General features: G+C 44.9%; 2 protein-coding genes across 6 annotated transcripts in view; both read left to right on the top strand.

The window, feature by feature from the left end:
- The window catches only part of LOC101971027 (guanine nucleotide-binding protein G(s) subunit alpha), a 61,135-nt gene that overhangs the window by 12,030 nt on the left and 32,829 nt on the right, over positions 1-16,276 (top strand). For 4 of the 5 annotated variants that reach the window (XM_078051865.1, XM_078051864.1, XM_078051863.1 and 1 more), the window contains exon 1: positions 124-2,437. The exons of the other annotated variant lie outside the window; for it this stretch is intronic. In XM_078051865.1, the coding sequence (XP_077907991.1) occupies positions 139-2,437 (2,299 nt within the window). In that variant the 5' untranslated portion in view covers positions 124-138. Of the gene's footprint in view, positions 1-123; positions 2,438-16,276 lie in introns of those variants that run through there. 5 annotated transcript variants of the gene reach the window in all.
- Positions 1-16,276, top strand: part of LOC101967288 (neuroendocrine secretory protein 55) — a 49,441-nt gene that overhangs the window by 13,053 nt on the left and 20,112 nt on the right. The window lies entirely within an intron of this gene.

The following is a 16,276-nucleotide window of genomic DNA, read 5'->3' as shown; positions in this document are numbered from 1 at the left end:
CATAAGGGTTGGAAAATAAGGTTGGAGAACTTTCCAACTAGTACTTTGATATTTTTTGAAAATAATTTTTGACCCTAGTTTGGTTGGGTGCTCCGTCTTACGGAGCCCCAATATATTTTAAGAGACCGCCACCCTGTTATGGGCATGCGCAACCGCCTCGACGGCAATAATATGTCAGGACAACGCAATATCCCCCCTGAAATCGGGGAACAGCCCGAGCAACCACCCTTGGAGGCCCCAGGGGCAGCTGCCCCCGGTGCTGGGCCTAGCCCAGCCGAAGAGATGGAGACCCAATCGCCTCACAATGAGCCCATCCCCACCGAGAGTGACGAGGCCTGTGGACCCCCAGAAGTCTCCAGGCCTAACTTCCAGGGCCTCAACGAGACCTTCGAGGAAGCCAGAGCAAGCGGAGGCTACAGCCCACCTCCTGAGGAAGCCATGCCCTTCGAGGTCGAGCAGCCCAGCTTGGGAGGTTTCTGGCCTACCCAGGAGATGCCTGGGTTCCCCATTGGGCCCCCTGCAGGCCTCGAGGCCTTCAGCCCAGCACTCATGGAGCCCGGAACCTTCAGGGGTGAAAGACCAGGCCTGGGAGGATACAGTCCTCCACCAGAAGAAGCTATGCCCTTTGAGTTCGACCAGCCTACCCAGGGAGTCTGCAGCCAACCTCTCTTACAGGTCCCAGACCTTGCTCCGGGAGGCCCAGGTGCAAGGGTCCCTGGAGCTCCTCCAGAGGAGCCCAGAGTCCTCCAGCCTGCAAATGCTGGCTTCAGAGGAGGATGTAGCCCTCCCCTTGAGGAGACTATGCCATTTGAGCTTGATAGAGAAGCATTTGGGGATGACAGCCCACCTCCCGGGCTCCCCCGAGTTATCCCACAAGTCGTCGGTGGCAGCCAGTTCACGGCAATCGCGGTCCCGAGTGCGGTCAGCCTCGCTCCCTCCGCAAACGCGCCAGCCCTCTGGGTCCCAGGCGCCATCGGCAGCCCAGCCGGAGAAGCTATCAGACCTGCTTCTAACTTCGCGGTCGATAGCCCCCCGATGGAGATCTCCGGACCCCCGCTCGAGATTGGCAGCGCCCCCAATGGGGTCGACGACGCTCCCGTCAACATGGACAGCCCCCCAATCGCGAATGATGGCCCGCCCATCGAGGTCTCCGGAGCCCCAGATAAGAGAGAGCGAGCAGAGAGACCCCCAGTTGAGGGAGAAGCAGCCGAGATGGAAGGAGGCTCGGCTACCGCTGCTGCGGAGGAAGGAAAAGTCCCCTCTCCAGGGGACGGATCCCCTACCGCCTCAGCCGATCCCGATCCCGACATCCGGGCAGACCCTGCCGACCCAACGGATGCTGACACCAACCCAGCGGATCCTGACACCAACCCAGCGGATCCTGACACCGGAGCAGCCCCAGCAGCCTCAGCAGATGCAGACGCTGGGGCAGACCCTGCCACGCCAGCAGATCCTGATGCCGGGGCAGACCCTGCTGTTCCAGCCGCTTCCGACACCGCCCAGGGAGCCCCAGTTGATCCAGATGCCGGAGAAGACCCAGATGCCGGAGGAGACCCAGATGCCGGAGGAGACCCGGTCGCCCCAGCCGATCAAGACGCCGGGACAGCTCCCGCCATCCCAGCTGAAAAAGATGCTGCCCAGGGAGCCCCAGCTGAAAAAGATGCTGCCCAGGGAGAACCAGCTGAAAAAGATACCGCCCAGGGAGCCCCAGCTGATCCAGATGTCCAGGGAGCCCCTGTCACCCCAGCAGATCCCGGCACCGGGGCAGCTTCTGTCGCCCCAAAAGATCCTGGTGCCAGAAGAGTCCCTGCTGCCCCAGCAAAACCAATCCCCAGGGCAGTCACTGCAGCCCGTATCCCTCCTGCCGCCCGAGCAGCCGCTGCCGCCCGGGCAGCCGCTGCCGCCCGGGCAGCCGCTGCCGGCTATGTCTCAGGGGCCAGACGCAATCTCCATCACCTTAGACCCCCCAGCCCCGAGATCCAGGCTGCTGACCCGCCTACTCCGCGGCCTATTCGGGCGTCTGCCTGGCAGGTTAGGGCTGAGCGTGGCCGAGGCTGCAGCAGGTATGAGGAGGAGGCAATCGGCGACGACGATTCCTCCAGCGATGAGTCCGAAGATGGGACCTCCGGCTGCTTCCAGTGGTTGCAGCGCCGAAATCGCCGTCGCCGAAAGCCCCGGCGCAACTTACTCCGCAACTTCCTCGTGCAAGCCTTCGGAGGCTGCTTCGGTCTTTCTGAGAGTCCCCAGCCCAAAGCCCCTGCGAGCCCCACCAAGGCCAAGAAGGTATCTCTGGCGGAGAAGCGCAGACAGATACGCAAAGAAGCCATTGAGATGCGCGCCCAGAAGCGCGCAGCGAAGAAACGCAGCAAGCTCATCGACAAGCAACTTCAGGGCGAGAAGATGGGTTACATGTGTACACACCGCCTGCTGCTTCTAGGTAATGCGGCGGACTCTGCCTGTGGGCAGCAGGGCCGCCAGGGTACCCGGGGAGGGGGTGGCAGGGTTGCCCGGTGGGTCTTGGGGCTCAACAGTGGGAGGAGGGGTCCGGACAAAGGCGGGAAGATCCTGCTAGAAGTTCAAGGGAGGGACCCTAACTTTGCCCTGGGAGCGGGAGGGATTTGGGTGGGTTCGGGTGGCCGAAGTATGTGCCCTCCAGGGAGAAAAGTGAAGCCGAGCGACACTGGGGGTCGTTTCCGGCTGGAGAGGCCAGCGCCAGCGCCAGCGACCGTAAGCTGGACAGGCGGGGGCTTCAGGTGAGCCAGGAACTGCCGGGGAGGGGCCTCTGGTCTCCCCTGGCTATGTTGGTTGGGGTCATGGTGGGCTGGGGTCATTGGGGAAGGCGCGTCCCCGCCTCGCCTGGCACGGCTGCTTTGACTCAGTCAGCTTGTTGTTGGTGTGTGTTGGTGTCCATATTTTGTGTCGCCTGTGCATGTTGCGCTCAAGTGTTCCCCAATTCCCATCCCCAGCACCCCCAAATTACCCGCCGACTGTGTACTTGTACCTGAGAACAGGCTGTCTTGTGATTTGCGCCATGGCGCGGGCAAAAACTTTCCGTGTTCACGCACTCCAGTGGTACCTGTGCGCGGTCGCTCTGCAGCGAGCGAGCGGCGCGAAAATGCAGGGAGAGGTGGCGGGGCATCCTGGGTAATGCGCTGGGCCGCTGGCCGGGGGAAGAGGGGTCGCTTCTCGAGGGCCTCCATAACCTTTTTCCTGTATGTCTTTCTCTCTTTTTCCCTTTGCGCTAAGCGTTTCCTCACTTCTCATTCGTTCGCCAAACCCTCCCGCCTTTACGGTTGAAAAACCAGACACACAGGTATCTGGGGCTCTGGGGCTGCAAACATAATTTCTGTATTCTCCACACACTCTCCTTACCTGGTGGGAGGCTGGAGGGGGCGGGGGGAACACAACCCACGGTTGGCAAGTCCAGATCCAAAACCACAAGGGACTGGTTCTGAGGGGGTGGGCGTGGCTATGTTTTTAAAATATGATATAATTATTTTTACTAGCGAAGAGCCCGAGGTAAGCCAATCATTTACACTTATACAAGGAATACAGTAGGAGGGGCTTGGTTTAAAAAAAATGGGAGTTGGTGTTGGGAGTGGAATGTCTTGTGTTGAAATACAATTAAAATTTAAAAAAAAATTAAATGTTCCAAATGCATTTTAAGTATGTGGACAAAGTATGGAAAACTGTGACTATGACTTATGATATGTGTTTGCATGTGAATTTTTTCAAGCAGCTTTAGCTGGGGGCAAAAGGCTTACAGGTAAGGTCTTCTGCCAATAGGCTTTGAATAAATAAATAAATAAATAAATAAAAGGGTCTTGTTGATTAAACTTAAAATACTATCATCTAAAAGAATGCTTCTGGAGGCCCTCACCTTCCCCCCTCCACCTTTCCCCAGCTCTCAGTGCCCCCATCCCTCTACAGGCCCTTCCCTCCACTGCAGACAGCTTATGTCAAATCTGGGATATTAACTCTTTTTGCCACAGTTAAGTAAAGCATCAGTTAACACTGGTCTGAATCTGTGACTTAAATGAAATTTGAAAAGTAAAGCTCCATAATCAACTTTTGTGTTTTCTAAGACCTTTCAAGGGATTTCAAGATCACAATTTCTCATGCTGTGCCACATTTGTTTGTTAAATATTTTAAAATATGTGATGGTTTTTATTAATGACAGTATTGACATAACTGTGCTGTTGTTATGTGTCTCCTGCAAATCACAGTTTTCCATGTTATCATCTTATTTATGCCTTCCTGGGGAAACAATGACATTATCATTCACCCAAAAACATATAAAAAGGAAGTAGTTTGAAATTTCAGATACCCCAAAGCCACAGAACCTTCAATGACAGTGTACTGATTTTGCCATTACAGACCCACTTCAATATTTCAAGCTTAGTTCTGGGAAGCAAACTTGTGAACTGGGAGGAGGGAGGGACATAACTGGTTACAGATAGGAGATCCAAGTGATGGTGCCCACCTGACCCCTACTTGGCAAATTGACAACGTCCCTTACATGTTGAAGCCTCAGTTGCCATATTTGAGAAATTAAGCTTCTTCCTAGCAAATCTTCACTAAGCTGTCCTCTCAAGAATGGGGGCTCATACCATTATGCAGCCATCAATCCTGCAGCAAACTGTTCATATCTGGGGTCAGGAATTAAAAATTTTAGAAGTTTCCCTTTACCCCTCTTTAATTTGTCTTCAGAGGAAAAAAATTAAACATAAGAAGGAAAAATGTTAGGATACTTTTGCTCCTTGGGTCTTGGTAGTCAAGCAAGTTGGGATATAGCATTGTACAGAAAACAAGCTGATGTACGTTGGGCCAAAGCTGGCCTTGTTACCTGCTTCCTGAAACCATAGCAGTGTAGCTTGTCAAACCAGGCTACTTTCCCAGCAGGCTGGCTTCATCTTGCTGAAGTGACATCTGGGCCTGAGTTATTGACTGAGGAGAGAGCAAAGAGGAAGAATAAAGACTTAGTTACATTTAGGATAAGAACTTTTTGCTAAATTTCTAGTCCCAACACGTGAAGACATCCACACATTCCTACCACTGAAAATGCAGGTCAAATGTCATCTTTTGACATGGTTTCTAGATTGTGCCATTCATATTCATCCATTGCTTTAAAAATGTGTTGTTTATGTGCATATGCTTCCTATTTTTATTGCCCAAATACCTTACCCACATTACAAAGAATCTTAAAAAGAGAGAAACCAATAACATTTTTTGGTTTCTATCTGATAATAGATTATTTCCATGTTTTGTTGCCTTTTTAAATAATTTTGGTGGGCTACATTTTTTTTTCCTTGTTTAACCTCATTCAGAAGTGACTCCTTGTTTTAAGAATTAAAGGGGGCTACTAGATCAGTTTCTTCAGTTCTGCTGCATTTATTAAAATTGTACAGGCAAATGCTATATATAATAATGGCTATTCTACTAGGACACTTTATGCAGTGAATCACAATTAATTGTATGATAATTTATTTATGTTGCCAGGTGCAACAGTGATGTGCGGCCCACCTTGTAAAAGCGTTCTTTTTCTTTTTTCTTTCTTTCTTTTTTTTTTTTTAATACAACTATTTCCCATATTTAGAATGCCTTCACTGAGCTGTTTGGTGCAGTGAGAAAGGCATGGCTTATCAGGTTACAAAATTTTAGAGTTAAAGAGATCTTTATTATTTTCCCTTCTCTCTCTCCCCCAATATTATCCATGCTTCTCAGAGGCTGAAATTCTGTCCTGCTTTTTAAAATCTAAATCCCCATAAATAAAAATAATAAATAAATAATAATAAAAATAAATAATAATAAATTTTTTTTCATATGGATAGCTTAATTTTTAAAATTTTCCCACATTTTCCACCATGAAAAACTGGTTTTAAGCAAAGAGAATTAGTGCTATCTCCTTTCTGTACATCCCCTCCTGACTTGAAAGTGAAAATCTCACTGTTCTCAATATTGTTGGTGACTAGTAATGATAATAATAACACTTTCAGATTGCATTTTACATTTTTAAAAGTCTTCTATCTAGGCACATTAGTCCTTTGAAACAGTTCTGGGCAATAAAAACATAATAGGACCCCATTTCATGGTCAAATAAAAAAAGAAAAAATATCAGGGACTTTTTCTCAGAGACTTCAAAGGTAAGTAAAGGACCTGAGGTTTCTATTTCAGATACCATAATGCTTACCAAAAACATGGTAATAAGCTGTATGGCATTATTTAAGTGTAAAGCATGATTGCTGTAAATGTGTTCTGTGCTCCTAAAATCCCTTGTCAGTGACAGGTGTCTAGTAGTCTGTTGCTTTCTGAATTACAGCCAGGCCCTGCCAGATCCCTGGTTATAAATGTCCATTGAGTGTACATGAAATGTGAGCTACCCATTTCTGAGATACCTGTCATTGCTATGGTGATATTTAATTTCCACATTTGCTTGAACTCATCTGCCAGCATGGCAGCACTGCAGTCTTAGTTTATTTGCAGATTTTCTTTAATGTCTTTTTTTTTTTTTAATTCATCAGTAGTTTTCTTTAGCAGAGTCTAAAACTTTTCTTTTTACTCAGGTTTCCAATTATAATAATAATAGTAATAATAATAATAAATATTATTTCCAATAATAGTAAATTATATTTTAAAATAAAATGCAGTTGCTTTCCCACATAGCTCCTCTACATACCTACCTGTGCAGTATTAGGGTGTTTAGAACTCCCTGGACCTAATGAAACTATTAAAATAATGGCATAATATTTTTCATAGTTTTTTCTGTTTTAAAAGTAGTCCTTGCTCTTAATTCAAGGATAATTCCCATTTAGAAAGAAATTACCTTTGTTTATGCAGAAAGGTTGATATTAAACAAAAATAAATTTCTTTTTAGAGAAAATAACCTAATGTACCACATTTTAATTTCCCAGTACTAGGCATGCCCCATTTTTCAGAGTCAATTTCCACTCTGAAATTCACAAACACACACACACACACACACACACACACACACACACACACACCTCACCCCACCCCCCGAGTAAAATGGTAGCTCTTCCAATGCCTCTGCACAAAATACCTTTTAGCAAATGAAAATTGATTTCTGAATTTCTTGGGGTTTTAGTTTTTGTTGTTTGTCTAAAGCAAAGATGGGGTTCTTCCCAAACCTACCCTGCCCCTTCTAAGGCTTTAATGAATTGCAAAATTGACATGTTATTTGCCCATTTTAATATTAACTTTCTCAGGAGGAGGAGTTTTCGAAATAGAAAGGACAGAGCCAATTGATGCAGCAGGGTCTCACCATTAATTAAAGCAACCAAAGGGAACTAAAAGCAGTGGTGAATTTAATTAACCTTCTCTACCCTTGGTGGCCCCCCACAATAGGAACATGAGTCCTCACACCCACCATAACAGATTTCATTGAATTGGACTGGATGAATCTTTGATAAGATCAAGCTCTCTTTAGGGAGTGAGAGAGAAATGGCTCCCTTTTTGGAGTGCTACTGAGGAATCTTCAAGTCCAAAGGAACCTCTTCACAACTTAGACCAGTGGGGATCTCAGATGCCAACTGGCCATGGGGAGGAGTTTTTTTTGTTTTTGTTTTTGTTTTTTTTGTTTTTTTTAATTACTCTAAAAAGAAAGCAAGATACCAGACATGAAATTACTTTGGAGAAATCTCTAGAAGGCGTTTGAAGGATATTCAGCTCAGTAACTGGCCCCCAAATATTAAGTGTAATTTTTAGAAAATTTCTTTTCTTCCTTGTTTTTTTTTTTTTTTTTCTCCCTGCACAGGTGAGGGTGTGGTTCAGCTTTACTCTGTATCTCACAGGAGACTGTTCACTTCCAAGATCTAGAAGTAGCAGGAACCTCTGTCTCCCTTTCTGTCTCTACATTTCAGAGTACACTCTTTGTAACATTTTGTAAATGAAGCTCAACTCAAGCAGTGGACAAATGGCACCTTATCAAATTTATGATTGAAAGTGAAGTCACTTTCAGGTGGGCGACGTGGCATAGAGACTAAGGGATAGCTATTTTACTAGTCCTGAGAAGGTCTCACCCATTACCCTGCTTACCCCTTTCCCTTTCTCTTGCTCATTATTAGCTTCTGTCTGTAAATCAATTCAATACTGTGACTTATCCCAAGGACTTGAGCTTGAATTGTTCTATGATTTTTACACATGTTTTTTTTTTTTAAAAAAAAAAAAAAAAGAAGTGTCTTTAGTTTCCTTCCCAGCAGTTAGATGGTGATGAAGGCCAGACGGTGGGAATTGAAGAGGACAAGACCTCCAAGAAAGAGGTAGGGAACCACACAGAAAATGCATTTTTTTTTTATATTGTCAATCATCACACACACACTGTTGAGGCATGGGGTGCTTTGGTCCCTAACAAGTAGAAGACACACACCTTTCAGTTAGAATGACTTAAGCAGTCTTACACATGTGACAACTGGGAGTTGTAACAAGGGAAGATTGTTAGGCAAGCAGCCTGTGACAGGGGAGGGTGCCTCTGCTGTACTTACTGAGAGGTAAAAACCCCAGATGCCTTAGCAGAGTAATTGTTAACCCTCAAGAGAATTCACAAGTATTCCGATTTGTGGAGTTCTGCCCACAGACCTTGAACATCGGATCTTACTAAGTGTGTTTTAATGATTCAATTTGGGGTGAGGAGAGAGGTATAAAGGTACTATAAATTGCTATTCGATTTCAAATTTATGATGAGTCAATGTTTCCGACACTGTCACACATTATGTGTGTGGGACAGAGTAAGTACTTTAAATTTCCTCTAATGAGTTGATAATGGGGAAGAAAAACCTCATGTACCTACTTTCTCAGAAGTGTCACTATGAAGCTTTCACAAGCTCAGTGTCACTGCCAAGGGAGTGCCACTTCTTACAAAGAAATCAGAATGTAGCCAGCAAGAGATTCACTCTGGTTCTTGCCTCTCCACTCAATCAAAAGATCACAACACCTCTCTCCTCTTTCCTATAGGAGTAATTTGTCTTGTATCAAACTGATTGCTAATATGTAAATTACTATGAAGTTTTTTTTTTACAGGGAACCTGTATCCAGGTAAGTTTGAAGCTGAGGGATTTTTGAAAAAGCAAACAGAAAACGATAATGCTTATGATGATACACAGACATTAAGGTCAGGCATTGAGATACAGTCTGGGAACCAAGAAGGGCTGCTTGATACACCTTTGTCAAAGGAAATAGGCACAAGTGTCCTGCATCCTAGCTAGTATCCATCCAAAGTCCCTGGACTTCTGGGACCCCCATATCCGAGCCTCAGTTTCTAGAACTGTAAAAGTAACTGGTTGATTTAGTTGATGCAAAATAAAACAAACAAACAACAACAACAAAAATCTATCAAGGATAGATGGTCTTACTTGAGAAATGTGTAAGTACCTACTCAAGTTGCTGGGGCTTGAACACATCCTTTCAAAAATATACTGTTTGTAATCTGCAGCTATCTATTGCAATCCACAAGTGTCCAGAGAATTTAAACAGAAGCCCTATGGGCTCCACCTAAAAAAGGCATACCTTATTTATAACTGGCCCCTTGATTTCTCGCCCCACAGTGAGCTTTTGATATCTTAGGAAGTGTCCATCTAATTCCTGTATATTTGGTGAAGAGCATTACTAGGCTTGTAGGACATTTAATTAACTTATTATAACTTATTATATACGTCATTCAAAGGTTCTTCTGCCCACTGCCACCAAAATATGAATGCTTTAATGACTGGCTTTAGAAGGGCCTAGAGATAGAGAAGGTTAGTTGGTATTTCAGGTGGCCACTAGATGGTGAGACAGTATAAGACAAAGGAAAGGTGACACGGCTATAGTACAAAGGAGAGGGGACAAGAGGAATCAGCAAAGATGGGGAAGGGTCCAAATTCACATTCACTACCTCCCCCCACCCCAGGATGGAACCCCAAATTAAATAGGCTGCATATCTTTAATCAGACTCAGGTTTTAGCTTTTAGGCTGTGACTTTTCTCTGTTAGCTATATGCTGGGATTTTAGGAGCACTTTGGGGGATTCTTCTCAATAGAGGGGTCCTCCAAGCAGCTCCATTAACATTTTATCATGGAGGTAGGGTTGTCCAATGCACTGTAGGACATTTAGCAGCATCTCTGCCCTCTAGACATCAATCACAGACACACCCCACCCTACTGCCCGCAACCACCACACATGAAACAACACAAACTGTTTTCATTCATAGCCAAATAGCACCCCTGGTTGAGAAGCACTGCACCAACATTATCCACACCCAGTTCAGGGGAAGTTAGAGGTCATGGGTGTCATAAGTTCCACATCTTACAAAAGTCTTCAGAGGGAAGGTTGTCCCTCCAGTTAGTTCTAACCAGTTGACAATGTTCATACTTAACTTTGGTGACTACATTCTTGGGTAGAAGCAAATTCCAAAAATCTTAGAGAAGGTTAGCCAGGGAATTACTTCAAAGAAGTAAGCTATAAATTGGTCTAAGACTCTGGTCAGCCAAGTCAGCCCCTCAGCTAATCAGTGGGTGAGTGGAGTCAGGCTGTGATGTCTATTTGCTGGATCTCCTTATTCCTAGGCCACAGGGAGCCAGCCTACCATATGAAGGTGACTTGTCACCTTTAACTGGTAGTTGGGACAGTGGAAGGATGCCTCTGAATGACTATACTGAAGAAGTTAAAATAAAATTTTTCAGAAAGAAAACGTAGTGCCCATTTCTCCCATCCTAAGGTTCTATGCCCAATATCTCTTAGCATAATCAGAGAATAGGACTAAATGGTGATTTTAAACAGTGTTCTCCCCACACCTCCACCCACTTATAACTAATCTGACTCTCCCAAATAACCATTATGGAAGGAAACCTATTACTTATTTATTCTATTTGAAGGCCAAAATATTTTATTTTTGCTCCCATATGGTCTTTATTCAACAGAGTATTCAGCTATTACACATGCATCAGGATTTTATTTTATTTTATATGGTGTTGGGAATGGAACCCAGGGCTTAACAAATGCTAAACCTGCACCCTGTTTCCGAGCTATACCTCCAGCCCTAATCTTTTTAAAACAGGTTTTTTTATTTTTATTTTTTGTTTGTTTTTTCCATTAGAAAGTTTGGAATTTGTACCTCTAACTTCATTGCAAAGGCCAGAAAAGTAAAAATAAAAAATAGTAACCACTCTCCACTCCACAGAGGCACATGGATTTAAACACTTTGTTTGGGGGTAGGGGGTTGTTGTTAATGTGTGTTTGTTTGTTTTGTGGTGCTGGGGATTGAACCCAGGCTCCATGCACTCTACCACTGAGCCACAAACCTAGCTCTAGCTCTTAGGATTAGGATTAGGGGCAGAAAGGATTGTTAGTTTGGCAAATTACATATTGGACTTGTGAAATTAAAAGGATTATTTGAAATAAAATCTTGTCTTCAGACCAGCTTGCTATGCCCTAGGTTCAGCTGAGCAAAGAGCCCCTTAACTATGATACCTCCTTATTACAGAGTACTAGAAGTTATTCAAGGCAAGCTTTCAGATGGTTGATTTTGACATTTTGCCTGGGACCAAGTACAATCTCTTTCCAAGGAAATGCTTAGAAGACTCCAGGCAGAACCCAAAAACAAATGCCCCAGACGTTAGGGGAAAATTTTTTTGAAGTGGATTGCCAGAAAACTTGTAGCTATTTCTAATTAAGAATTAATGTGATTTTTGTTGTTGTTGTTGTTGTTGTTAAAAAGGAAATATAGTAACTAATTTTGTTTTGCAAAACAAATGGCCAGGCAGGCAGGATTTCAGATGGACACTTTTGGAGGGCTCCCCTTTCCAAGGGGGAGGCTCTGGCAAAGTCCCTCATGGGGTCTAGTACCTGTGTAGTGCTTAGGAAATTGTCTGTCCTAAGGTAGTTTGGGTTTTGAGCTTACTGTGATTACACCATGTTTCCCCAGTGGGGAAGAGTCAAATCAATGAGGAAAGAGGTGAACAGAGGCGGTCCAACTTTTGGGGGCTCTAGGATAGTAGAAAGAGAGCACTGGCTTAGAAACTGGGTGTGAGAGTCACATCCCTATGACCTTGGTGATTCTAGCACTTAGTTCTATGATTCCATGCATTTGCCAAGTGACATCTAGAGAAGGCAAAATTTTGATTCTTAAAAGTATTGACAGTATTTATGATGATTCTGCTGAGTATTCCTGGGGTTCTGCCATGGTCAGAGAAGGGGCCTACATTTGATGGTCCAAGGGGAAGCCAACATGTGCTTCTGCATTCAACTTTTTAAATACACAAGTGTACATAAAGTTCTGTGGTGTTGAGGTAGAGCTACGGAAGGGGACTCAGGATAGAAACTCTTTCTCAGGTGGAGAGTAGATCTTAAACTCTTGCATCCATCTTGGTCCAAGACTCAGACAGACAGGTGGTACCCACAACTTTGATCCCCCATGTCAAGATCTGACTTGAGATTTTAAGGCAGCTCCAACAGGAAGTCAAATCTGCTGGGAGGAGGAGGAGGAGGACCTGCAGGCTCCCTTGTGTGGAAAAGGGGTTTTCCTCATCTTCCTCAGGAGTTTGCAAAGTTCAGAAATGGGGAGACAGAAATCAGCCTCCTGAGGAATGCCCTACTTTTTCTTTCTTGGTTTGTGATCATTCATATCTCTTCTCTCTTTCTCTCCCTCCACCTCCCCTTTTCTGAATTTTTTTTTTATTAATAGGATTCTTATTAGGGAAGGGTCTTTCTGGTAAGAAATACATTTTCTTTTCTTTCTTTCTTTTTTAATGGAAATAAATGAGAAAACCAACTATTCAGGGATGGGAACTAGAAACAATAAAATAAAGCCAGACTCTCAGAAATGGCTGGCAGATGGCGCTCGGCTTTCACTGTTGAGAGCCTAGCTCTTCAAAACTCTTCTTGCCCTGCGCCAGCGCCCAAAGCTCAGCTACACATCCCCCTCCCTGATCCTCCTTCCCAGGACGCAGGCAGCCCCTGATCCTCTGGCCTGGGGTATTCTTTAAAGGTTTCAATGGAGCAATTTATCTGAGGACAGATCCTGGTATTTTAATTAGTGGTTTTGTAGACCTTAGTTAGCTGCAGGAAAACACAGTAGGGGGTGACCTCCAAATTCACAGTTCCTTGCCCTGATTCTGCTGGGAACCACTTTGAGACCTTGGACAAATTTCTTGGTCTCCTGGGTCCTTCCTAGTTTTCCTCTATTGGAAAAGAAGAGGGGGGTATCTTTCTTAAAACTTTTCTTTGTGTGTGTGTGAAAAGTTTAAGTAGAAGAGTTTTGTCAGTACACACACACACACACACACACACACACACACACACACACACACCACCCCACCCCACCCCCACACACCACACCACCCCCACACACCTTTGAGTATCTGTTCCAAAGTGGCAGATTTGTATAAGAATCAAAGTGGGACCATCTTTTGTCCTTTGGTAAATAATTAACAATTCCTGGTCCCTTTCACTGGGAGCAGAGGTGCAAGGAACTTTCTTTCCCACCACAATCCAGGGCTAAAAAAGACAAAGGAGAAGAGGTCTGCCTCCCTAGGGAGGGAGCATTTGAGACCCTGTGGGAAGATGAGGCAGAGGAGGGAGTAGAATTTCGGTGCATATGAAATGCCTGTTTACAGAAATTTTTTTCAGGGCCTCTGAGATTTCAAGGCTAAATTTGAATTTCTGTCCTTTCCTCAATACCTCCTATTCCTTAGTACTTCAGCCCCCTGCCTCCACCATGCCAGGATATTCTCGTGATGTTTAATTTTCCCTGTCCAAGAATGAGACCCCCTCTCCATCTCAGGTCCCTCACTGAACTTGGGGCAGGCCCCTTTGGCTTCTTGTTTCCAGTGAAAGGGAAGCTGGAGCTAATGGGTCTGGGCCTAAATCCCTTGTTTCCAAGAACAGGTATTATTACCTTTCCCCTTTCCCCTCTTTCCCACCCTTCCTGGGGGGGTCTCCTGCTTTTTGGCCCTGAATGCTGATTCAGGCAGGTTAGCCACCCCCTGTAGGTGCCATGGTAGATGATGGGACACAGGTAGGCAGCTCTTTCTAGCACCTTCCCTGGCCCAATGGAGCTGCTCCCCACCAGAGGTCAGCAGAGAGCTAGAATAGCTGGTTGTGTTCACAGGAAGTGGGGACCACTTAGAATTCTCTAGACCAAATGTAGGGAAAAACCTTGGCAGAAAAAGAGACCCACATTTTTGGGGTGTTTGGGGTTGGAGTTAGCTCCATTTTGGGTCCCTGGGGTCTTGGTTTTAACACCATTCCTGCTATCCTGGACTTTTGGGGGGCAGGGAACTTTGCTCTGTTATTTGATGGGTTTCTTTGCCAGTCCCCCCTCCAAATGCCCAAATTTTCTCTTGTAGGGGACCACACCCACTTACAACTCTCCCTCATGGGGCCAGCCTGCCCACTTTCGCTTCCTCTAGATCTTGGAACCCACACTTGGGCCTGGCCCTTTTTCTTCTAGAAATTGTATTTATTGTTAAAATGACATTATAAATATTACAGGAAATCCCCCTACCCTGCCCTTATCCTGCTATGACTGTTTCTCCTTATCTCATGTTCTTTACCCACACGTAAGGATGTTTTTAAGAAGGGTATTTATTAACTATGGTATGTAAAAAATTTTGTATTTAGCACCCCCACCCCATGGCCTGCCCCAGACACACATTATAGGCCAGTTTCCTGAGGAGTCACCCAGGTCCGCCCTTGTTGCTTAAAGTCTTTGACTGGTTCCGTCCTTTTACGGAGGTGGGAAAAGTTAAAACCAACTCCATTTGTTCTTAATTATAGAAGGAAAGAAAGAGAAGAGAAGGTATAAAAGGAAGGAAAAAGATAAATAAGCCCAGAGGTGAAAAAAAAGAAGGAAGAAAGAGAAAGAAAGATGTGAAAAGTCACCTTTGCCAAGTTCAGCTTTAAGTACCAGATGGGTTTCCTGCCCTCTAGAAACTTACAGTCTGCTAGAGAGGATCAGATTGCAAATAACTAAAGCTGCTCCAGGCAGAGCTGGAGAATTGCCAAATGGGAGCAGCCCAGGGGCTCTGGGGAAAAGGAGGAGGAGGAGGGGGAGGAGGGGGAGGAGGGGAGGCGAGCTCAACAGGTGGTGGGGCATCAGCCCTTCCTGTCCCACCACCCCACAAGGCCCTGTGGGTTCTAGGAGGCAAGGAGGAGAACAGGATGGGGCCACCTGAGTCCTCTCAGCTCTAGCCATTGCCCTCTCTCCTGATCATAAAGTGATTGTTCCATTTTTGTCTTATTTTGAAATCAGGAATACCCTTCCCTGGTCCCACAATCTGATTTTTCCAAGTATTTTCACATCCTTATCCCACTTAGTGGTTTTGTTTTGTTTTAAGAAATCTGACACTTAATGGACCTTTTTGTTCTTTAAAAAATAAATCTAATCTTCATGAATCTTTTTATTAAATAATCACTCAGAACAAAACAAAGCCAAAGCCTTAGGTTAAAGGCAAACTGTATACTAAGTGGACATCTCTGAAGTACAGGACATCCTTTGAATTTTACGTTAAATTCTTGTTGTTTTCTCGTTCTTCTTGTTTTTCTTTCTTTTCTTTCTTCTCTTTCACCTTGAAAAACAAGTATGTTCATTAGAGAGGGTAGATAATGAGGAAGGGTGAAGGGAAGAGGGGGATGAGGCAGAAGAGGCAGCTCAGCCAGATGCAAATCTGGAGCAGCATGGGTGAGGAGGATATTGCCTCAGCTGCTTCTTTGTGTCCTGTGCTTTATTCATAAGCTCAAGTGAAACAAACAAACAATAAAAATCCTGTCCTGGGTGGTTGCAGTAGGATCCTATTCTCTGAAGTTGGGGGCTTTTGTTTGAAGCACAGCCACAGAGGCCAAAAGGGTTTCTTAGGCTGACCCGCTCAGCTCCTTCTCATGGGTGAGCCTCCCAGACCAGGAAAAGCTCCCTCTCTTTCCCAGTGCCAGGAGTTAGAAATGTGTTGATAATTGATTTGAGCAGAATTTGTATTGCTTTGAGACTTAGTAGAATAGCTGATTAGGGGCCAATGCAGGGAGAAAGAAACAATTGCTGTTCTAATAGCCAAGAAAGAGACCTCACCACAAATATGGTCACACAATGGGCCTTATGTGACATCTGGAATTACTGGGGAGTCGGGGGTCATGGTGGTTCTTTAGGAAGGAGGAAAGAAAGAGTGTTGGGAAGTGTTTAATAGAAATTTAGAATAAAATGACATGCCTGATTTAGGAAAAGAGTACATCCATCATAGTTCCAAAATGAAAACAGTTGTCACAGTTACTTTTTCAAGTTTTTGACCATTGG

The sequence above is a fragment of the Ictidomys tridecemlineatus genome, chromosome 5 (assembly GCF_052094955.1).
Source record: "Ictidomys tridecemlineatus isolate mIctTri1 chromosome 5, mIctTri1.hap1, whole genome shotgun sequence".
NCBI classification, from domain to species: Eukaryota; Metazoa; Chordata; class Mammalia; order Rodentia; family Sciuridae; genus Ictidomys; species Ictidomys tridecemlineatus.
The sequence above is the reverse complement of the archived record's forward strand: the minus strand, read 5'-3'. Positions and strand labels throughout refer to the sequence as shown.